The sequence below is a fragment of the Malus domestica genome, chromosome 04 (genome assembly GCF_042453785.1).
Source record: "Malus domestica chromosome 04, GDT2T_hap1".
Classification (NCBI taxonomy): Eukaryota; Viridiplantae; Streptophyta; class Magnoliopsida; order Rosales; family Rosaceae; genus Malus; species Malus domestica.
The window spans coordinates 30,619,501-30,642,458 of record NC_091664.1 but is presented as its reverse complement, the minus strand read 5'-3'; the positions used below and the strand labels follow the sequence as shown (position 1 = coordinate 30,642,458).

At 37.2% G+C, this 22,958-nt stretch overlaps 3 protein-coding genes, 3 long non-coding RNA genes and 1 other non-coding gene across 9 annotated transcripts; 3 read left to right on the top strand and 4 right to left on the bottom strand.

The window, feature by feature from the left end:
* The first annotated feature begins 567 nt into the window (after positions 1-567).
* LOC139194936 (uncharacterized) lies at positions 568-3,607 on the top strand. Its single transcript, XR_011579731.1, has 2 exons — positions 568-1,025; positions 1,407-3,607. It is a non-coding gene; the product is annotated as an uncharacterized lncRNA (long non-coding RNA).
* Positions 1,249-3,455, bottom strand: LOC103434225 (rust resistance kinase Lr10-like). The gene is made up of 2 exons (XM_008372544.4): positions 2,620-3,455; positions 1,249-2,492 (listed from the first exon to the last, which is right to left on the bottom strand). Exons 1-2 carry the CDS (start codon positions 3,422-3,424, stop codon positions 1,363-1,365), a joined length of 1,935 nt encoding a protein of 644 aa, XP_008370766.3. The 5' UTR covers positions 3,425-3,455; the 3' UTR covers positions 1,249-1,362.
* A 261-nt stretch (positions 3,608-3,868) lies between the features above and the next one.
* On the top strand, positions 3,869-6,761 carry LOC103434224 (uncharacterized). The gene is made up of 4 exons (XM_008372542.4): positions 3,869-4,863; positions 4,977-5,000; positions 5,102-5,128; positions 5,295-6,761. Exons 1-4 carry the CDS (start codon positions 4,071-4,073, stop codon positions 6,665-6,667), a joined length of 2,217 nt encoding a protein of 738 aa, XP_008370764.3. The 5' UTR covers positions 3,869-4,070; the 3' UTR covers positions 6,668-6,761.
* A 911-nt stretch (positions 6,762-7,672) lies between these two features.
* Positions 7,673-8,279, bottom strand: LOC139194937 (uncharacterized). The gene is made up of 3 exons (XR_011579732.1): positions 8,137-8,279; positions 7,953-8,019; positions 7,673-7,802 (listed from the first exon to the last, which is right to left on the bottom strand). It is a non-coding gene; the product is annotated as an uncharacterized lncRNA (long non-coding RNA).
* Positions 8,280-10,211: 1,932 nt separating this feature from the next.
* On the bottom strand, positions 10,212-11,255 carry LOC103427751 (uncharacterized). The gene is made up of 2 exons (XM_008365823.4): positions 11,048-11,255; positions 10,212-10,584 (listed from the first exon to the last, which is right to left on the bottom strand). The coding sequence occupies exons 1-2, from the start codon at positions 11,164-11,166 to the stop codon at positions 10,356-10,358; spliced, it is 348 nt and encodes a 115-aa protein (XP_008364045.3). The 5' UTR covers positions 11,167-11,255; the 3' UTR covers positions 10,212-10,355.
* A 922-nt stretch (positions 11,256-12,177) lies between these two features.
* Positions 12,178-12,249, bottom strand: TRNAM-CAU (transfer RNA methionine (anticodon CAU)). Its single transcript has one exon. It is a non-coding gene; the product is annotated as a tRNA-Met (tRNA).
* Positions 12,250-13,348: 1,099 nt separating this feature from the next.
* Positions 13,349-15,621, top strand: LOC139195207 (uncharacterized). 3 transcript variants are annotated; one of them, XR_011579849.1, is made up of 4 exons: positions 13,349-13,577; positions 13,679-14,150; positions 14,256-14,401; positions 15,213-15,621. It is a non-coding gene; the product is annotated as an uncharacterized lncRNA (long non-coding RNA). The 3 variants fall into 3 exon arrangements; XR_011579848.1 differs by having other exon boundaries at positions 13,354-13,577; positions 14,259-15,621; XR_011579847.1 differs by having other exon boundaries at positions 13,354-13,577; positions 14,256-15,621.
* The last annotated feature ends 7,337 nt before the right edge of the window (positions 15,622-22,958 follow it).

Genomic DNA, 22,958 nt, shown 5'->3' with positions numbered 1-22,958 from the left:
GATTTCTGGATGAATCTGTCAAAGTCCCGTGTTGTCTCCTACTATGAAATTCAAACATGTCACATGGGCTCAACGCACTTATTAGTTTAAATGATTGTGGACCCTTCATCTTTTTCCAATTAGTTTTGAAGTGGAATACTTACATTGTATTTATAAGAGCGGACTATTCAAGTGTTTGCAACATGTGCTTTCATGTCACTCGATATGTATTATTTATGTGTGCTGCTACACATGAGATAGGGGATGTGTGTTGGGAGCGTAATTTTTAAATTGAGGGCGCGTTTACGTAACCGTAATCAAAATAGAAGAATTGGATTGAGAATGAGTCAGAATCAGATTCCTGTTGAAGCTATTTACTTAATGGTTCTAGAATCGGAGTAAAAATGAAACGAAATTCATATAAGTTGTTTACTAATTCACCTGAATCGGAATATAAATTAATATGATTACTAAAATGCCCTTATTTTTTTTTGTTTTATTTGTTTCCCATATATATTTTTAATAATCTTTTCATTAGTTATTTTTATTAATTTGATTAAAGTGAAGAGTTAGAATGGAAGAGAGAGGGAGTTGTTTATATGCTGGAAATGGTGAGGCGGTGGGTCAAGCGAACAGACCCTCATAATCACAACCCCTCACTTTCATCTTCCCCAGCAGAAGATAAAAACTCATCCCTACCCTTTACCCCCTCTCTTTCATCTTCCCCACTCAACCTACCCCACAATCACCACCCCTCATACCTGCCAAGTATTTCAATTTCAAGATTTTCTAGGTTTTGAGTGATTTCTTCACTGGATCTGTGGGTTTAATATCTGGGGTTTGGGTGATAAATTCTTGAATCCGGTTTGGGGGTTGGGTTTTGTGAGGCAGTGACTGGGGGAGTAAGGCATGGCTACACGCAGAGATGGAAGATGTGGCGCAGGAGCGATCGAAAGGAGTACTGAAGATGAAGGGCATTTTGGGAAGAATAATTTGATTCCGGATGGAGCCTTCTCCCCGGAATCCAAATACTACCTTCGTCCAAGGTAATCCAATTCCAACGATATCAGTAATTGAATTCCTGATTTTACGTAGGGTCCGCAGAACTATGCATTCCGCTTAAGTTGGTAAACAGAGGAATAGTCAGACCCATATGTAAACACGCCCTGAGATATTAAGCTTTGCAGAACAGTTTAAAAGATCTGGCCTTTCTATTCATTGTCAATTGGTTTTACATTCTAATAGACCGTTCTAACCGAAAACATGGTAAAAATGATAATTTACTAGCCACTAGGCAGTAAAATTTTATTAGAAAGCACTTGTAATTGTAGTTTTCGTGCTGTTTTTACAAATATGCAGGACACAACTATTTAGTGTGACTATTTAACTTGACAGTGTTGTTCTTGGTTGATCTGTCTGTGCACTAGTGGAAGCAAATGGATTTGGCGGCATGCTCAAGTTTTCAGAGCCTCCTTCTAGCATTCTAACAACTGCTTTCATGGGAGGGCGATTCACCGGGTACCACTGGATGCACCAAAGTGCCACAATGACTAGTTTCTTAGCAATCTGAGTGTCCTCATCGGTATCTAGCTTCAAATCCAACGCTTCTCCTTGAACGAGACGATTGTAAACCAATTCTGGAAAGTAGACCTCATTGTTGCCAGAAGCAAGAGAAGTCTCCTCCTTCCTAGCTCCAACAATCTCAAGCACCAGCATCCCGAAACTGTACACATCTGACTTGTGTGACACGCTCCCGAAGTTCCCGTTAAACACTTCTGGTGCAATGTAGCCCACGGTGCCTCTAGCAGCTGTCATAGATATGATACTGTCTTCTTTGGAACAGAGTTTAGCCAGACCAAAATCTGAGATCTTAGGATTGAAATCATGGTCTAACAGTATGTTATGAGGCTTGATATCGAAGTGGAGGATCATGCGGTCGCACCCTTGGTGAAGATACTCGATTCCCTTCGCTATACCATTGACGATGTTATGAAGTTTCTGCCAATCAAACAAAGTGTTATTGGATTGATCTTTAGATGTGATGAAGTTCTCTAGGGACCTGTTTGGCATGAGCTCGTAAAGAAGCGCACGTTTGCCTACTTCGGCAGAAAACCCTAGTAGACGAACCACATTGACATGATGAATTCTGCCAATGGTTCCCACTTCATTAACAAAATCTTCTCCATTTCCTTTCGAGTCACTGAGGACTTTTACGGCGACTGGAACTCCATTAATCGGAAGCTCTCCACTGTAAACACTTCCGAAACCTCCTTCACCTAACTTTTTCTTGAATCCATTTGTCATCTTTTTAATATCGGCGTAGGAGTATCTTGTTGGTACGTGAGATTTGTGATCCTTTAGGAACCTTTCAACTTTGAGTTGATTCTCTTTTTCCTGTATGCTCTTTGATCGTTTTACATGGAAAAAAAATACTACTGCGGCCACCGCTGATATAAGAGCAAATGAAGCTACGCTCGCTCCCCAGATAATCGACCTCCTACTTGATACATGGCCTGAAATTACAAAGAGGGAAGTTAAACAAAGTGAGTTGAATTGGAGGAAACAAAGTAAATTAATTCAGGATATGTTGTTATCTTGTTATTGCAATTTCTGAATCGAAATGTAAGGTTGGAGAAGTACCTTTTCGCTGTTGCGAAGGATAGCACTCCAATTGATTGCTGCTGTCACTGAGAAAGCAACCTCGTCCACAGTTTTGGCATGATGGGAAATTCCAGGAATCCCATTCCAGCCACAAAAAACTGTCCACTTTACACTTACTGTTAATAGGATCCAGATTTCGTAACGGAAGAGAGAGTTCTCTCCAAGTGCTACAAGTTGGCACAGGCAAATCCTTGACAGAAGCTGAGGGTGGAAAAGCCAGAACTTGGTGCCCTGGGACACTGAGACAGCTGATTGGAAAGTAGTGCTCATTGAAGATTGTGGTAAAGTTTTCATCTGTGGAACAGTTTAATAATGTAACGTTTTCTATCGGTGTGGTACGCGTTGAAGTAGAATAGCAATCGAAATACGTGAAATCATTGGACGGGAAATAATCGGAGATATGAAAGAGCTGTGATGAGTCGATGGGGAGGGTAAAGTTAAGAAGGCGTCTGGGGAGGCAACCGTTCGCATCGTAGACGCGAAACTGTTGCGCTTCGTAATCTATTGTTTGTATGGCAAACAGTCCTGATGACGATGAGAGCTGAATCATTGTCTTGTTTTCCAAGCAAGAAACCTCAAAATCTGGATGGCCACAGTGTCGGGGATCGTCTTGTCGGCGAAAGGGAAACTTGATAACGGGACCATCATCCCTACACCGTGAAATTCGGCAGCCAGCGCCATGATCATCGGCTGGAGCTTGGCTTGGTACAACATTAATGGCCGTGGCGAAGAAAATTACAAGCAAGAAAATCAGAGGCCGAAGGAGCAGGCTATCGGTATTCATCTCTACCTCTCTTTCGGCAGAGCCAAAGGCGGTTGTTACCAAAGTTTTTGCCTTCTTGTAAGTTTATATATTGTTTGGTGTCCACCCATGGCCTTATCACTTTACTAGTCTTGGTCATCTCATCAATACCTGTTTATCCCTGCAATTATGCATTCTTTAAAAGTGCTTTTAGATCACCAAAAACGCTTCTGACTATGTTTGATACACAAAGTTAAAAGTGCTTCGTGTTTAAAAAAAGCATTTAAGTGTTTTTTAAAAGAAACATTTACTATGTGGTTATTTCGAAAAACACTTGAAATGTTTTCCAAGAAACACTTACAATTTTATTATAAATTTCAATTTGCTTTGGAAGACTTTTACTAAAAGTGCTTCTGATAGGGCTGGGTTCGGTTCTTATTGGTTCGGTTTTTTGCCGAAACCGAACCGAAATTTCGAAATAACCAGCCACCTGTCTCCTTGACTAATGCAACCAGCCACTTATCCTCCAATAATTTCCAAACAGGGGACCTTTCTTGGTAAGTTCAAGCAACTTAGTTTCTTGCTTTACCAAAAGTCCATGTGGAATATACAGAATCCGACCTAAATAACGAGAAGTTTTCATTCCTTTTCTTCCTCCTCAGTTCCGTTCATCTTATCGCTTACTACAATGCTGAGAAGAATCCGGTTACTAACATGTGTCATAGCTATCAGCTTTGTAGTGTGTCATGATGCTAAGGAAGAAGAAAACTGTCGTTGGAATGCTTCATGTGGAGATCTCCTAGACATTCGATACCCCTTTAGCCTCAAAACCGGTTCTGAAGTTAATTGCCCCAGCAATCCAGCTGAGCTATCGTGCGAGCATAATCGAACCACCTTAAATCTCTTCAATGCTACATATTATGTCAAAGGGCCAATCGACTATGAGCGTCAAACAATCCATGTTGTCGATCCTGGCTTGCTAAACGATACTTGCCCTTTTAGGCCACTCAACCGGTTAACGTTTGATGATTTCAAACAATCTGGATATTTGCCAGCGGATGAATACAGATACAGCTATTACGACCCAATTTATACCACTAATTATATATCCTTCTTCGATTGCTTGTCACCCGTTGAGTCTCTGGATTACGTAAAAATCAACTGCAGTACTACTAACTCATCATCTGCTACAATCTCATATTCTTATATTAAGGTGAAAGATGGAGTGGACAATCTTCAACCCTCTTGTAATCTGACCGGAATCGTTATGTCTTCTTATGGCATCACACAAATTGGAAGTGGCCTTTCATTTTCTCACATCCGTGATGATTTGAGAAGCGGTATAGAGCTTTATTGGGGTGGATTTCTTCCCGACGGTTCGTATGCAGCTAGCCCCGACGGTTCGTATGCAGCTAGCCCCGACGGTTCGTACGCAGCTACCCCCGTCGGTTACTGCTACGACCGATACCTATCCTTCTACTGTGAGTATGGTTTCATCAGTTTGGCAAACAGTCACGAATTCAAGTTAATTTTATATGAATTAAAATAAAGATTTTTTCTTCAATCTCTTACTGACACTAATGAACTTTTGCAGGTTTCGGTGAAAGAATGTTCCTCGGTAAGTTTTGACTAGCACCACATTTTCTACTAGCTAATGTTATAATATTGGTCTTAAAATTGCTGGGTTTAATCCTTTCCCTTCGTTCTGTTTTCACACAGATCTCATAGAAGCCGCCAAGATCATCGGTAAGTCTTTTTCAAGAATGTTTATGTTCTTTAACTAGCTGAAATTAAATTCCAAAGAATATAGAGATATAAAAGGAACACTTGCTAGTATTGCGTGGTGGATTTTGAAAATTCAAGTTCCAATGACAGGATGAACTTCTAATACCCTCCTGTGTTCTTATGGCAGGGTGGTTTCTGATGGCGCGAATGATGCTCGGCTTTATTTTGTTGGGTTTCTGTTGCTACAAACTGTACTGGAAAAAGTTCCCAAAGCATGAAGCAGTAGAAGAATTCTTGCTTGCTTGCAAGAATCGAATGACAAGGTATTCGTTTTCGGATATCATGAAAATGATGATTGAGTTAAAAATTAAAGTCAGTCAAAAAGGCTTTTGGAAAAAGCTCCTGAATGATTCAGTTCAAAAGTTCTTGGATGCATGCAAGAATGTTAGGAGAAGAAAGTATTTTTATTCGGACGTCAAGGTGATCGTAGTTTCTCTAAAACAACTGAGTCAAGGAGTCTATTCGAAAAAATTCCGAAAGGACGAGGCGGTTGAAGAATTCTTGGATGCATACAAGAATCTTATGCCCAGAAGGTATTCATATTCAGATATTAAGAAGATTACAATGGATTTCAAAGATAAACTCGGAAAGGGGGGCTTTGGTTCCGTCTTCAAAGGAGAGCTGTCGGATGGTCATCGTGTTGCAGTCAAGATGTTGAGTGGATCCAAAGGTGAAGGGCAAGATTTCATCAATGAAGTTGCTACAATTGGAAGAATCCATCATGTCAATGTGGTGCAACTAATTGGATTCTGTTCTGAGAGATCGAAAAGAGCTCTTGTTTACGACTTCATGCCTAATGGATCCCTCGAAAAATATATATTTTTGGAGAAAGAAAAAGGCGTTGTTCTTGGTTGGGATAGAATGCACGAGATAGCTCTCGGGGTGGCTGGTGCAATCAAATATCTACACCAGGGATGTGATATACAAATTCTGCACTTCGACATCAAACCTCACAACATTCTTCTTGATGAGAACCTCAATGCTAAAATCTCCGACTTTGGTCTTGCAAGACTTTACCCTAGAGATCATAACACTCTTTCTCTTACTGCTCCAAGAGGCACGATGGGATATATAGCTCCAGAAATGTTCTACAGAAACCTCGGAGCTGTTTCGCACAAAGCTGATGTTTATAGCTTCGGAATGTTGCTAATGGAAATGACCGGTCGGAGGAAGAACTTGAATGCGCATGCACAAAATTCAAGCCAAATATACTTCCCTTCCTGGATTTATGATCAACTAGAAAAGGGATTGAGTGTTGAAATTGTTGATGCCTGTGAGAATGATAAGCAAGTAGCCAAGAAGATGATCATGGTTGCATTGTGGTGCATACAACTGAAGCCGGCGGATCGCCCTTCCATGAGCAAAGTCGTAGAGATGCTTGAAGGTGAAGTCGAAGCCTTGCAGATGCCTCCGAAGCCTTTCTTCTGTCCCCAAGAGATGCCGATGGAAGATCCGGTTGATGAAACGGACAGTGAAGAGGATACAATCTCCATGGTATAAGGGAAATGCAATGCCGAATCTATCTTTGTAATTTTCGAAACTCCACGTTGGTGTGGTGGATTCTTAGCCTTTTATATGAAACATTTTAATTTAATCTCGAGTTTTTTCGTGCGCTCTTAACTCAAATGAATGAATGATGATATTGGAATAGGATGAATATATGCAGCAAATACAAGTACAACTCAACTCAAGAAGAAACCGCAGATCTCTTGCACGATTTTTCAAAATAGTAAAACGTGAGCGAACCCATAAACCGGAGACTGCCAGTTTGTAAAACCCTTCACATAGAGGTGCATGGGGGAGTCGACGGAGTTACAAAATCTTATATCAGACTACATAACTTCTGACTTTAACCTATTTCCCTGAGCACACCATCTATAAGAAACTCTAAGGTTACACGCTTTCGAAAAAGGAACAAATGGAGAAGAAAGAAGACAACACATTAAGTCTCTGTTCATCTTTTCATCCTCCGTCCTCAGCTACCTTTCTATGCTTGATTTGCCCTGTCCCGGGGCACTGGATCTCTGTCCAGCTTCTTGCCACCATCGTTTCACCTAGGATAAACAAGGAGAAAATCACATCCGAGTTCACATTATGTGGATTCGATAGTGTTACTAGTAAAATGATTATAGCACTAGCAAAAAGTTCAGTGAACACAAGCAAAAAATTCAGTGATACGCGTCAAATGATTATAGCACTAGCAAAAAATTCGGTGAACACTAGAAGAAAATTCATATACCTGCTGCTGCTGCTTCACTCTGCAGAAATAACGCCCAATTCGTTCTTTGCGGTTGACAGATAAGCCTTAGCGTCTCCAAGCAACAGCTTAATGAAAGAATCAAGAAAACTGTTTCCGTAACTAATCACTGCAATATGAACATCAAGCACAATGGACGTCGTATTAAACATATCACCGAAGTTCACCCAAAAAAAAAAATTATCTGCAACGGAAAGGCGTCACAATGTCACCCGGGCGAAAAGATGAAAGCATTCCACACATAAAGGATACAACATGAGCTCTCACAGGGGCATTCCACACATAAAGGATACAACATGAGCTCTCACAATGTCACCCGGGCGAAAAGATGAAAGCATATCTACTTTGTCAATTTCGGTGGCTCTTACATCTTGAAGCCTGTTAATAGAAAACAGCTTATAAACCAAATGACGTTTTGAAAACGAAACAGAACAGCAACTAACTTCACTAGACAAACTACAATCCGAATATGCACGAGATAAATGCAACGCCTATGTAGTCATTATTCAAAAGGAATATTGCATATACCGCGCACAGACTTCGTGCCAAGACACAAAATATCAGCAGAAGCCATCATTTCCATCACTTTGGTAACCTGCTATAATGAAAGAAACGCCGGCAAGATTTACATACACGAATCAGTCCAACAATCTGCATCATGATTGGAGAAAGTGAGCTATGTTATGCAATGATCTTGTTGACGATCCCTTACTCTAGCAATGACAACTGATCCAGGCTCTGGAATGGCACCGTGGGCCTTGTGATCGGTTACTTCCACAGTGGGTCTCTACCTAACCGCAACAATCAATCGATATCATCAACCGAAATTCGAAGGCCACCGTATCATACAAGTTCATAAAATCAATACTACGTTAAACAAACAACAGAAAAAGGAAATGGGAATTGAAGAGTTCCAAACTTTTTTTTTTTCTCCTTAATTTAGTCAAGCACTTCAAGGATTCATAATTTAGGGAGTGTTTCGGATTGCTTCATGAAGGGCCAAAAGTGTTTTCTACCAACCAAAGCGCTTATAAGTTGGCGCTTTTTTCAGAAGTGCTTCCTAAAAAGCACTTGGATTCTAGTAAAATATGAACGTGCATATTAAGAACTGCACAAAAATTGAAAAGATTGTTCTTTTTGGGGTACCGTAAATGGTCAAGGCATCGAGAGCACGCAGAACTGAGAAAAGGAAAACAAGATATAAAAAGATCATGCGTATGATATGATCAAATATTCAAGTCACATTCACACTGGAGTGATGAAAAAGAAGCAAAGAGGACAAACATATGATGCTCTCCCTCAGCAACCCTATCAAAATATTATCTCGTCCAACTCAACTCAACTCTTCCATTTGACTCGTTAAACTCCCTGGCAAAAAGTATGATGACAAAAACACATGTGACATTTGGAATCGTGTGCATTTTGGGAGTGAGCAACTGAAAGCAAAAAATTTCTGCTTTTGCTTGCATTGTATTGTTAATTTGTTGTTGTATTATTTGTATGTCCACATTGTCAAAAGAGTTCGAGATTTCTGAAAATTTTAAATATGGTTTCACGTGCTCAAAGTTACAAAAAGGAGGGCTTCTCTGCAATATTGTGTTGCATGTTAAAAATCCAATTTAAAAATAGATAGAAAAAAAAAATTAGTGTACCAGCAGTAATACAGCTAGGTGCACCAAGTATCATAATACAAGCAGTTAAAATTTCTTTTTAAGTATCAAACTATTTGTATTACGACACTTACTGTGTAGGGACCGTGTTCCTAGCACACAAAAAGATCTCTTAAAAATAAGTTTTTTGGGTCAACAACCTAAAAAATGAGCTGATCAGTCAATAAAGGAACAAAAAAAGCACCTCCGTAAAATCATAATCTCATCCGCATAGGGAGTAAGACCACTTTGCATTAACAAAAGTAGAACTACTGCATTAATCCCTTTTTTCTATCTTGGATTCAAGAACTTAATTAATTGCGGATTTTTTACAACACTTTGGTGTATGAAATGCACTAGTATTTGAACGTTAAGAAACTCAAAATCCAACCATATTAATTTAACCGTTCAGTGCTTCAGTGCATTGTAGAATTTCTGTGTGGAAATTTTCAGGTCGACGGGCCGAGGGCCCACTCTAACAAGACCGATACTGTCCCCACTTAACCACCTGCACAATCCTCAGGTGTGGGGTTTTATCACAAAAGGCCTCGATGTTAGTTAGAGAGGGGTATTTCTATTTAAAGCATTCTATTCTTCTCCCTCTGTCCGATGTGGGACTGAGGGTTCCAACACTCCCCCGCACGTGAGACCCCACTTATGGGTCACACGTGAATTTCCACACATCGGCAACCACGTGGAGCCATGTCGGGACTCACCCAATCACGCGGGGCCAATGGGGACCCACCCAAACACGTGGCATCTTTGGCCTACGTGGACAATCGCGCGGGGCCAAAGGGGACCCATCCAATCACGTGGCAGTACGGGCCCGCCTCCTGGCTCTGATACCATGTGGAAATTTTCAGGTCGACGGGCCGAGGGCCCACTCTAACAAGACCGATACTGTCCCCACTTAACCACCTGCACAATCCTCAGGTGTGGGGTTTTATCACAAATTTCAGGTCGACGGGCCGAGGGCCCACTCTAACAAGACCGATACTGTCCCCACCTAACCACCTGCACAATCCTCAGGTGTGGGGTTTTATCACAAAAAGCCTCGATGTTAGTTAGAGAGGGGTATTTCTATTTAAAGCATTCTATTCTTCTCCCTCTGTCCGATGTGGGACTGAGGGTTCCAACATTCTGCTTAATTACAGGCCCTTCATGTTTAGACATAAACTAGAAGCAAATTAACTAGAAGCTACAGGAATTAATGGAAGATGGCTAGCTTAATTAGTTAATTAGTTAATTAGTTAAGATGATGAAGATGATGAAGATGATATGATCATGAAGAATCGAATTTGTAGTGTTTATCAATAGCAACTGAGACGTCCCATGTGCAACTGAGTCCCTTGGGAATGGTCACAAGGTCTCCAGCACCAAACTCTACAAACTCCTTATCAGATGACGATGATGAGCCTTTTCTAGGGTAAACCTTCACCTTGCCTTTCACCAGATAACATGTCTCCGCTGCATCAAACTTGAATGTGTACTTTCCCGGTGGACACCCCCATCTGATTACACAAATTAATATCTCTATTCAGAATCTCGAGTTCGAAAGTATAGCTAACAAATTAATTGCCAAGATTTCAAAAGGACGATTCAACTAAATGGTCATGAAAACAACATATGTGGTTAGACCGGCCATGTTTGTGTGGCCGGTCCTCAATTCGGACACGAGTTTGAATCTCTATCCTGATGTATTAGCCAGCTAAAGCACTTTGAGAACCAATGTTCAAAAGTATAACTGGCAAATTAATTAAGCGTGTCAAGACTTCAGAGGGACGGACAAGCTAGGAAGCATATATTGTAATATCAAATGATCATGAAAAACAACATATGTGGTTAGACCTCTCCCCGTGTTAGAGTAGTTTAGATTATTGTTTTTAGTCAAGCAAATGTTCAGGAAGACAAACGAATTACTTTACAACTGAAGATCTCGCTATGAGAGAGCTAAGAGAAATTAACATTACTTACTTGGGCCATGAGTTAATACCCAACTCAGATAATCGTGAATTGGAAGGGTTACTTTCTACTACGATTCTTAGATTGGGAAGTGCTTCTGCAGAAGTACTTGATGATGTTGTTGCTGCCATGAGAGAAGGAACAGGAGAACTGAGAGGAGAGGAGGAAGAAGATGAAAGAGATAGATAGGAGGAATGGCTGAGAAAGGAGTTGTAGGCTCGTTGGCCTACTCGTGTTTATATATAAGCTTTTTAAATAAAATGATTCATGATTTGCTAACTCCTCACTTTAGTCTCTTAAATTTGAAATTAATAAAAGGATCATTGAGATTGTCCATCATCAATCATTTTAGTCATTTAGTGAAAAATTATGTTAAATTAAAATCCAAATAACAAAACTACCATCAATATAATAAATAATAGACCAAAATGATTTGACAAAAGTTGAGGATATTTTGTCATTTTATCCTTATTTTATGGAAACTTTTCATAGAAGGAAATGATTAATTGTGGACAAACTCAGGGACCAATTATATCGATTTCAAATCTCAATGATCAAAATGAGGAGTTATGCAAATTTTAGGATCCAATTTGGCTAAAAAGCCTTATATATAAACAATCCAGAGAGAGGAATCTTTACATGAACATTTTTTATCGAGAATCTTTACATGAACTTAAAGCCAATAGAAAAAAATACAGGAAAAAGCCTTATAAGTAAAAATTGTATTACAGATTGCTCGTTTGAATGTGCTTTTAAAATAACAAAAAACGTTTTTCTTGAAAATGTTTTAGAACTAATTTTTAGTAAACATGCAAGTAAATCCTGGAAAAACACTTTAAGTGCTTTTGGAACCCACATTTTTTTTAAAAGCCCTTTCAATCATTTTAAAAATACATCCAAACGAAAACGTGGTTATGTGTTTCTCAGAATCTGTTTATGATGTATGAAATTTGACTAAAAGTGCTTCTCCTCGAGGATAAATACAGAACCAGAAGATAAGTACAAAAGTGCTTCTGGGAAAGAAAGAAAAAAAAAATCCAAAAAGGCCCTACCCAAAAAGGCAGAAGATAATGTACAAAAGTGCTTTTGGGGTAGAATAAAAAAAAAGTCGAAAAATGGAACGCCACCGGAAGCCACTACTATATCAGAGCCAGGTTTCGATCCTGGGACCTGTGGGTTATGGGCCCACCACGCTTCCGCTGCGCCACTCTGATCAGTTGATAATTGTGTAACATAAAATACATTAAACTCTTTTACAATGTTGAGATAAAAAAGTGGGCTCCTAATTTAAAAAGCCCAAGAATTATGATCAAATAAAATTATTTGTTTTGTGTTGTACCAAGTAAAATTAAATTATATTGTAATACCAGGAAATATTTCTAACCAAAATAATTAAGCCGGTTCAAAGCATATAGTAGAAATTGGGTAAACTAAAGAAACTAAATTTTTAGATCAAATTTTTGTAAACTAAATAACATAAAAGTTGATAATTAGATTATTATTTAATTGTTAATTAACGTACTAATTTCTTACTAGTGACACATCATTTAATTTATAAATTTAGTCTAACAATGTTTTTCTCTAGCATTAACCGTAGAAATTTATGAAAAATGCTTGCACTTAGTAAGAGAAATTATTAGATGATACTGTAGCACCAAATGGCAGCGATAAATGGTGGTACTAATCCACTAGAAATTTGACACGTGTATAGTTAAACAAATTTGACACGTGTATAGTGGTGGTACTAACCCTAAAGGCTCTAATACCAAACCAAATCAAAAGAACAAAAAATTAGAAATTGATTTCGTCAATTATATTCAAGAACTTTAACGAAAAGCTCCCGGTACTGTTTACTTTAACGAAAAACCACATTTTTACACTAAAAAGTCAATCCTGGTACTATTTATTTTACCTTTATTTTATCTTTATTGTTAAAATTCAAAATCTACAAGCTCTTTTCATTAGTTTTTCTTTATATTCAATGAATGATTACAGCAAGTGCGGAGCACCCAGACTTTCAAGCGATTTGTTGGCTTCCAGTAACTCCCTCCGCCACCATCTTCAATTAGATAGCTAGGTTTAGATTTCTCCCATCTTCAAGGGGTGCTCACAAAATTGAAATCGATTGTGGCAGTGGCCATGCCTGTCGGAATGGTCTTCATTGTTAAAATTATGTATTGATGAATACAAATTGCACGTATAATGAATGGAGGGCTTAGAATCGTTATGCGTCAGCATTGTCAGCTGGTTCTTCACTTGGTACGTACTTTTACTAATGGGAATTATGGGATACATTTCTTTTGACCAATAATAAAGAGAGCAAACTGCAATTCTTAAAATTAATTAATATCTTCCCATTTTTTCATTTTTCAACCATAAATGGAGTCATTTGATCCACTATAAAATGTTGAGGGGCTCAGATGAGAAGCTCACAACAAAAATCAAATTTCACATTCCTCGTCATATTTATATAAACCCTAAATCCTAATTGTTATTTCTTTCAAAATGGGTTTCGTCGTCTCGATTTTCAGTATTGCCATCTGTGAGTCTCTCTCTCTCTCTCTCTCTCTCTCTCTTATTAGTTTCTTTTTTATATTAATTCCTTTGATTAATATATTTTCATGATGTTTATGTATATTTCAGGTGCATCAGTATTGTTACTAGGAGTATCTGCAGAAGTGGAAGCAAATATTGGGACAAAGGCTGATGACTCGACGGCAGTAGAAGAAGCAGTTGCCAACGCCAAATGTTGGCGAGAAGTCGATTGTGAATATTCGCAGTTCATTGCCCGCCAAGCGACATCAAATTTTGTGTTCATGGAAAATGTTAATAACAAAAATATAGTTAAAAGGGTATTATTGTAATTGGGTTATATGACTATATAAGGGATTGTATAACTATTATTTACTTAAGTTCAGTTGTATGCATTTTTTCTAATCAATCAATACAATCTCTCTTGTTTCTCTCTACCAATTCTTTCTTCCTCTATACCAACTTCATTTTTTGCAATGTAGTTAATATGGTATCAAAATCTTATGCTTCTTGTTTGCTGCAGTCCAGGTGTTTGATAAATTGCCCAGCTCAGAATTTTCATGTGAAGGATCTGCAATTTTTGGTATGGTTCTCTACTTCTTCCTTCCATTGCATTCTTGCACATTATCTGTTTGACGAAATGTCAAAGAGTGATTTCAAGATTATTGGTCTATTTCTTTCTTCTTAGTAGTGTTCGCAGATCAGCTCTCTGAGTTCTATATTTGCCACTGCTTCGTGTTCCCTTCTCTGGTGTGGCAAGATCTTGCAGATTTGGGATGTTGTCAGTTTCTTGATTCTCTATTGTGTCTGCCTTGTGATATGGGATCTTCTCAGGTGATATCTGCTCTACATTCTCGGTGTGTTTTTCTAGCAGTTTTGTTGTATTTTTGTGATTTTCAATCAGTGATTTGGTTAGATTACAAGATTTCAAGAAAGCGTCATTCTTTCTTGATGGTTAAGAAAGTATCATTCTTTCTTTGATTCCATAGAATTTGTCAAGAGTGTCATTCTCTTGTTGCGTCATTCTTTCTTGATGGTTAAGAAAGTATCATTCTTTCTTTGATTCCTTAGAATTTGTCAAGGGTGTCATTCTCTTGTTGCCTTAGAATTTGTCAAGAGTGTCATTCTCTTGTTGCCATAGAATTTATGTCAAGAGTGTCATTCTCTTGCTGCCTAGAAAAATACATCTGATTTGATTTCTGGATTGTACTTGTGGCATTCATCATGGCTTCACCAACGGCTAAAGTTGTAATCTTGTGTGATGATAATGGGGTGAGCAGAGGTTTTGGTCAACAGTTATAAAGGTGCCAGTGGTTGCTTTCTTTTTTGCAGCAGGTTAATTCTTGAAGCATGGCAGACATCTTGCTTTCGCAGTTCTAGATCATTCTCAAATACCTGGCTAGTTCAAACTTCACTTGTATACTCCAAGTTTAGTTTGAGGGGGGAGTAATAACGGATATAACATAAATATAGTTAGAAGGGTATTATTGTAATTGGGTTATATGGCTATATAAGGGATTGTATAGGTATCATTTTCTTAAGTTCAGTTGTATACATTTTTTCTAATCAATCAATACAATCTCTCTTGTTTCTCTCTATCAATTATGTCTCTTCCTCTGTACTAACTTCATCTTTTACAATGTAGTTAATAAATGTGAGTGCGTCAAAGGTCCGAAAAGTCCTCCTCCAGCTGATGGCTCGGCAACGGCAGTAGGAGAAGTTATTGTCGACACCAAATGTTGGCGACATGTCGATTGTGAATTCGCAGTTCAGTGTCCGCCTGGTGACATCAAATTTTGTGTTCGTGGAAATTGTGAACGCGTTGAAGGCCCCAAAGACCCTCCTCCAGCTGATGAGGCGCTTAAATGTATTCCAAGTGGCCTCAAACTTATGATACTTATGGCGAATGCGTCGGAGCCCAATGAAATTAAGCGTGTAGGAAGATCATTGTCCTCTGCACCAATTAATGTTAATCAGCCACACTTTTTCTTTAACTAATGAATAAATCAATTTGTCCAAGAAAAAAAGAGGAATAAATCACTACACATTTCGTATTGCTGTTGTGATTTTTGGTTTGCAATGAATAAATTTACTAAGACCTAGCCTTCTGAACAATCAAATAATTAAACTATTTTTTTTAAAACCGAAAAATGAAGTTGAACAAAAAAAAGTTGAAAAATAATCGAAAATGAAATATTTATACAAAAAAAATTAAATATTTATCTATACAATAAGAGGAGTAAATATTTAAAGTTAATTACATATTGGTGTTGTGGATGCAAATTTCTTCCTCCTTGATCTTGGACAATTTTGCACCTACAAAACAATTAACACCTTAGGTTAATGCCAAGAGCCTCACGCGCCCACGATGAATGGGGGGCTTTGGCCGAAGAACCTCCGATGCCAAAGTTAGAATTTAGAGAAAAATAGTGTTTAGAGAATTTTGGGATTTTTGCCGAAGTGTTGGAAATTATCTTTTGGTGAAAATGGGAATCTATTTATAGGGATAGGGGTGACCGGCCTACCTAGGGTTTTTGTGTTTGATTTAGGTTTAATTAGCCAATTTATTTGGCTATTTAAACATAAAATGAATGTTCTGGTGGTTTTTGGAATTAATTGGCTAGTTAATTAGGGCAATTAAAAAGGGAAAATAGTGGAAAATGTGGAGAATAAGATGGTTTACTTTTCTTGATGGGATTGGCCGGCCACTTTAGTAGTTTTAGGTTTGGATGGGTGTTTCAATTGATAATTAAGGGATTTATTAGGTAATTAATCCCTTAATTAGTCAATTATTATGATTTTAGGAAATATGAAAGGAATAAGTATATTATTTAGCTAATTGATTAGCTAAATAATGAAATGGGAAATATATGAATAAATTAGGTTTTAAGTTGATACCTATTTTGGGTACTTTTAACTTGGTTGAGGGATAATTGTCTGCTGCTTGCACGTAGGAATTCCGGTATGCCTCAAGGGTAGTTTTGTCAAAAGTTCACGTGTCGCCTAGTGAATATTTTTTGCTCCAGGTGTTGTGATTTTTGGCTTGTAAATTTACAAAGACCTGGCTTTCTGAACAATCAAATAATTAAACTACTTTTTAAAAACCGAAAAATGAAATATTAATTTATCCATACAATTAGAGGAGTAAATATTTAAAATTAATTACATAAAAACAATCAATTAATTAAGATTTCAGAGGTTCACGTAGGACGTTGTGATCTATCATCTGTACGTTTATTTTGATGCTTAATTAATGAATATCGTGCGTTTTCACTCATAAAACAATCAATTAAGTCATCTTCCACTGTATAAAATGAGAGACTTAGGTGAGAAGCTCACAACAAAAATAAAATTTTGGATTCTTCATCATCTATATTGCAAGACTACTGCTGCTTCTTTCAGAATGGGTTCCTTTGTCACCCTGTGTTTTGCAATCTGTGATACTCTCTCTCTCTCTCTCTCTCTTCTCTCTCTCAAATTACATGTACAATGCTAGTTTGTAAATTTCTTAATGTATATGTATCTATTTTTCAGGTGTGTCACTATTATTAAGAGCGTCGGCAGAAGGTGAAGCTGAAGACAAAACCGTCGATTCCAAACTTTGTTTGCGTGACGTAGATTGCGAATATGTTATTACATGTCCACCGGGTGGCCTCAAACTTTGCAATACTATTACTCGCGAATGCATTTGCATCGGAGGCCAAACCGGCCCCCCTCTTTCTGTCGAGGCTCCTAACTCGGCAGTGGCAGTAGAAGGACCCGTCACACTGATTGCCGATACCGAATGGAAGGCCAAGAAACTTAAGCGTGCATCGGAATCGTCAGTCTCTAGCCCTAACTAAGTTTTGTCCCCTTACTGCACGTTGCATTATGTAGTTGGACACCCTAAAACCGACCTTGATCGGCTAGGTTTTTTTCTTATCTAATGAATAAAATTAGATACCAATTTCATATTTGAGTTGTGGTTTTTGGTTTCCTTTCTGTAGTTGGTTTGATCAAACATTGACAATAAAAAAGAGTGGGCCAGAATTATTGAAATTATTAATTAAGAAAGGCTTCCTTGATTGGCTGCAGTACGTTTTTCTTATCTAATGAATAAATAGTTAATACAAACTTCATATTTTATTTTATTTTTATTGTTTCCTTTTTTGTTGTGAGCTTGGTCAACGTTACTTTTAATATAGATAAATGTAATGACCTTGATCACTGAATTTTAAAGTGTTAGCTGTGTAACAGCAATATTGTTGGCCTTTCTTTGCTGCGCTTTTTAGCATATAATAAATAAGAGGTTGTGTGGAAGTACTTTTAAGATAATTAATATCGTTTTCAGTTATTTTAAAAATATTTTTAAATAAAAAATGTATACGAATTTTATAGTTGTATTGTGATTTTGGGTTTTGATAGATTTTATTGACATTTTATTTGATCAAAATATTAAAAATACGAGAAATAAAATTGTAGCAAATAAAAAAACAATTAAAGATGAATAAATCAGGATTTGACAGGGGAAAAAAGGCTTCAAGTTCGATTGCGTCGGCGTGGGTTAATTAATTTGGAGTAATTCACAGACGGTTTGCTATGTTTAAATAAAATAACTCTTAATAAAATTCTATGATAGTGGAGATGTCATGTCATAAGCAGATGAATTACCATATAGTGCATTTAGATCCAAAAAATCAAACACAGCTATTAGGTCAAGTTTATTATTACTTTTTCTCCACTCTTTTTTTTTTTTTGGCATTTAAATTTGGGTCTAAAAGGTCAACATGGCTATTAGGTTAAGCTGAGCATTATCTTTTCTTCTTTTTTCCTTTTTTTTTTTGAACTTTAACGAAAAGCTTTCGGTACTGTTTACTTTACAGAAAAACCATATTTTTACATTAAAAAGTCAATTCTTGTACTATCCACTCTACCCTTTATTTTGTCCTTATCGTTAAAACTCAAAGTTTTCAAGCCATTTTCATTAGTTTTCATTTTTTTAAAGGGCAAATGGAGCCATATCACAGAGTATATACATATAGAGGGAGTCAGCCGGTATAGCTCAGGCTCACATCAACAACCAAAGTTGCTAGTCTTCTCGCATAGAACTATGGCTGCTTCTCTCGGAATCGGTTTTGCCACCCTTTGCAGTATTGCAATTTGTAAGTCTCTCTCCCTCACTTACTAAATTATTACATGTACAAGATTAGTTCCTTATTAATCTATATTCTAATTAGTTAAAATTTGTGTCATCGATTTTTTCTTTTCATGTATCAGTATTGTTAACTGGAGCCGCCAACGTATGCTTGTGTAACATTGATTGTGACTTCCTAATTAGATGTAATTCAGGCGGTCTCAAATTTTGCGATCATGGCGAATGTATATGCGTTGGAGGGCACTGTCCTCGTGTTGACAAGGTTCCTAACTCAGCAGTGACAGTAGAAGAGGCTGGTGCCAAAGTTTGCTCTCGTGACATTGATATTGCGACTTCCTAATTAAATGTAATTTAAGAGGTCTCAAACTTTGCGATCATGGCAAATGTGTTTGCATTGGAGGGCACCGTCCTCATGCTAATGAGACTCCTAACTTTGCAGTGACATTAGAAGAGGGCAGCACCAACGTATGCTCTCGTGACATTGATTGTGACTTACTAATTAAATGTAATCCAGGCAGTCTCAAACTTTGCAATCATGGCAAATGTGTTTGCATTGGAGCGCATCATTCTCATGCTAACTAGGCTCCTAACTCAGCAGTGGCATTAGAAGAGGCCGGTGCCAACGTATTTTCTCGTGACATTGATTACAACTTCCTAATTAAACATAATCCATGCGACCTCAAACTTTGCGATCATGGCAAATGCATTTGCCTTGGTGGCAAAACCAGCCCTCCTACCAGTACATGAAGATCATAGCAACGCCGTTTTCTTAAGTTTTGTCTAATGAAAACTAAATGTTGGAACCCCAGTGTTGTCCCACATCGGCCAGAGGGCTCAAGTGAAAGTGCTTTAAATAGAAATACCCCTCTCTAACTAACATCGAGGCCTTTTGTGATAAAACCCCACACCTGAGGATTGTGCAGGTGGTTAAGTGGGGACAGTATCGGTGTTGTTAGAGTGGGCCATCGGTCCGTCGACCTGAAAATTTCCACACTAAAGTATTAGCTGCCTAACAACAATGTAATGTTGCTGGCCACCCTTCGCTACACTTTTTCTTGTCCAATGAATAAATATATACGCTTTTCACAGTTGTATCGTTTGATATTTTTTATTTGCTGGCATTATGTTGATCAAATTAAATTAAATTAGCTTAATAATTAGGTTTGGAGATTAACACATATCAAACATGTGGTCATAATATTTGATCGAATATTTCAGTTTGGGTGAGAGTCGCAGCTGCGATTGAAACTCACTTGGAGTTGGACTCTGCAGTTAATTGTCCCCCAGTGAAATGATCAGCCTCCCCAATTAACCTTAATTACAGTGGACACAAGATAAATAAATAAGGAATTGACAAGAAAAAAAAAAGGTAAAGCTATGTTTTGTGATTTGGGTAGGTGGCAAAATCAATATAGATCTCATATTAGTTTTATTTTTTCTAAACAAAATAAAGTCATATTATATCGACTATAAATATAAGGGTTTAGGATGAAGAGCTCACAACAAAAATTCTCTACTCCAAGTGTGTGTGTGTGTATATATATATGTATGTATGTATTACAAGCCAGAATATATATATATATATATATATATATATATGTATGTATTACAAGCCAGAATATACAGCAAGACTATGGCTCCTTCTTGGCTTCTTTGTTTCCCTTTGCAGCATAGCAATATGTCAATCTCTGTCCCACTGCTAAAATTACATGTACAAGATCATTTTCTTATTAATCTTTAATCTGGTTAATTAATATTTGCATGATATTTATTTCAGGCACGTCAATATTTTTAGGAGAGATTAAATATATTCACACACATCAAATTACTTCTTCCACTTTCTTTTAATATTTTTAATATTTTTTTATATTCTACATACCTCTAACACTTTTTAGATGTGAGTAACATAATTTAGAATGTGTGAATATAATCTCTCTATTTTTAAAATCAACTGCAAAAGTGGAAGCAGCGGTAGTAGAAAATTTTGAATGTAATCCAGGTGACCTCAAATTTTGCAATCATGGCAAATGCTTTTGCGTTAGAAGGCACCGTCCTATGAAAGCGTCAACATAGGTTCCCTTGATACCGATCGTGACTTCCTAATTCAATGTATTCTAGGCTACCTTAAAGTTTGCGATCATGGCAGCATTTGCGTTTAGAAGGCATAAAGTGTCAACGTCAACGTATGTTATATTGACACTGATTGTGACTTCCTAATTCAAGTTGTGTTTTGTGATTTGGTGGATGTCGGCGTTGTGGCGGTGGGGGGATGGCCACGGGGTGGTTTAATTTGGTGTAATTCACACAGTTTGCTGTATATGTTTAAATAGAAAATACTCTATATAAAAGTCTATGATAGTTGATATGTCATGTCTTAAGCAGTTGAATTTTTATAGAAGCATTTCAACTTGAATTAAAAAAATCAACACGACTATTAGGTTAAGTTTATTATTATTCTTTCTCCACTTTTACTTTTTAGCATTTAAATATGTGTTTAAAAATTAAATATTAGGTTAAGTTCAGCATTACCTTTTCTCCACTTTTACTTTTTATACTTATTTTACATTTTTCAATATTATAGAAAAAAATCGCCTAATTTCTACCTCTTTTTGTTTTTTGTTTTTTTTTGTTTTTTTTGAATATTTGAAAATTAGTTTATTTTTAATTTACCTAATGTCTTACAACAAAACAACCTAACAAATACTTTCACAAGAAATGACACAAAATAAGCCCTTACCTACAGATTTCATCCAGTTTGTTCATGGTATGGCTTTGTCATATCCATATATACGGTTTGAAAATGTGACCTAAAAAATTCGAAGGTAGAACGATTGTAAATTTGAAACAATTAAGACATGAAATAACTCACATACATACTCAAATTTAGGGAAAAAAGAAGTTGAGGATATTAATGTAGAAAACTTAGTGTTAGAAACCTAGCACACAAACATGACTTGTGGGGAAATTCTAAACAAAGGAAATGAGTTTTTGCTTGGTACGTAACTAAGTCACTCTTTTGTCATAAAATATGGCCAAACTCAATATATAATCTGTAATTTATAGAATAAATACAATGTTACGTTTTCAAGGGAAAAAAATCGAGTGGTAGACTGATTGTCATAAAATCTGGCCAAAATTAGTTTTAACTCTGTAATTTATAGAAGAAATATAATAATATCTAAGCAAAATAAAGAAGAAGAAGGAATACAAAGATATATTTCGAAGGAAAGTAATCCGAGTAGGGAACAAAGTAAAAGGCCCACATTCCATCTCACGTCCAAATATGGGGCAAATGGGGTCATATCACACAGTATAAATATAGAGTCTTTATCACGTAAAACTGGCTGCCTCTCTCGTTATCGGTTTTGCCTCCCCTTGCAGTATTGCAATTTGTAAGTCTCTCTCTCACTTACTAAAGTTATTACATGCACAAGATTAGTTCCTTATTAATCTATATCTATTTAACATTTGCGTTATCGATTTTTATCTTAGGTGTATTAGTATTGTTAGGATCAACTGCAGAAGTGGAAGCAGCAAAAGCCAAGGAGGCCAGCACCAACGTATGTTCTCGAGATATTGATTGTGACTTCCTAATTAAATGTAATCCAGGCGATCTAAAACTTTGCGATCATGGCAAATGTGTTTGCGTTGGAGGGCATTATCCTCATGCTAACCAGGCTCCTAACTCTGCAGTGGCATTAGAAGAGGCCGGCACCAACGTATGCTCTCGTTTGATTGCGACTTCCTAATTAAATGTAGGCTTTTTAGCTAAAATGGTCCTTAGGATTTGCATAACTCATCACTTTGGTCCCCGATATTTGAAATCAATAGAAGTGATTCCTGAGTTTATCCATCATCAATCATTTTGGTCATTCCATGAAAAGTTTTATTAAATAATGACCAAAATGACAAAAATTCCCTCAATTTAAGAAACAATGGGCCAAATGATTTGACAAAAATTGAGGGTATTTTTGTTATTTTAGCCTTATTTAATGGAAAATTTTCATGAAATGATCAAATTGATTGATGGTGGACAAACTCAAGGACCACTTTTATTGATTTCAAATCTCAGGGACCAAAGAGAGGAGTTATGCAAATCTCATGGACCATTTTGGTTAAAAAGCCTTAAATGTTATCCAGGCGGTCTCAAACTTTGCGATAATGGCAACTGTGTTTGCGTTGGAGGGCAACGTCCTCATGTTGACTAGGCTCTTAACTCGGCAATGGCATTAGAAGAGGCCGGCGCCAATGTATGCA

What these genes read in the sequence shown, in the direction of transcription:
- LOC103434225 (XM_008372544.4), bottom strand. Translation starts at nt 3,424, where the DNA reads ATGAATACCGATAGCCTGCTCCTTCGGCCTCTGATTTTCTTGCTTGTA. An exon ending in TCCTTCGCAACAGCGAAAAG is followed by an intron (nt 2,493 to 2,619) that starts GTACTTCTCCAA and finishes TTGTAATTTCAG; the next exon opens with GCCATGTATCAAGTAGGAGG.
- LOC103434224 (XM_008372542.4), top strand. Translation starts at nt 4,071, where the DNA reads ATGCTGAGAAGAATCCGGTTACTAACATGTGTCATAGCTATCAGCTTT. An exon ending in CCGATACCTATCCTTCTACT is followed by an intron (nt 4,864 to 4,976) that starts GTGAGTATGGTT and finishes GAACTTTTGCAG; the next exon opens with GTTTCGGTGAAAGAATGTTC. An exon ending in CGGTGAAAGAATGTTCCTCG is followed by an intron (nt 5,001 to 5,101) that starts GTAAGTTTTGAC and finishes GTTTTCACACAG; the next exon opens with ATCTCATAGAAGCCGCCAAG.
- LOC103427751 (XM_008365823.4), bottom strand. Translation starts at nt 11,166, where the DNA reads ATGGCAGCAACAACATCATCAAGTACTTCTGCAGAAGCACTTCCCAAT. An exon ending in GGTATTAACTCATGGCCCAA is followed by an intron (nt 10,585 to 11,047) that starts GTAAGTAATGTT and finishes TTGTGTAATCAG; the next exon opens with ATGGGGGTGTCCACCGGGAA.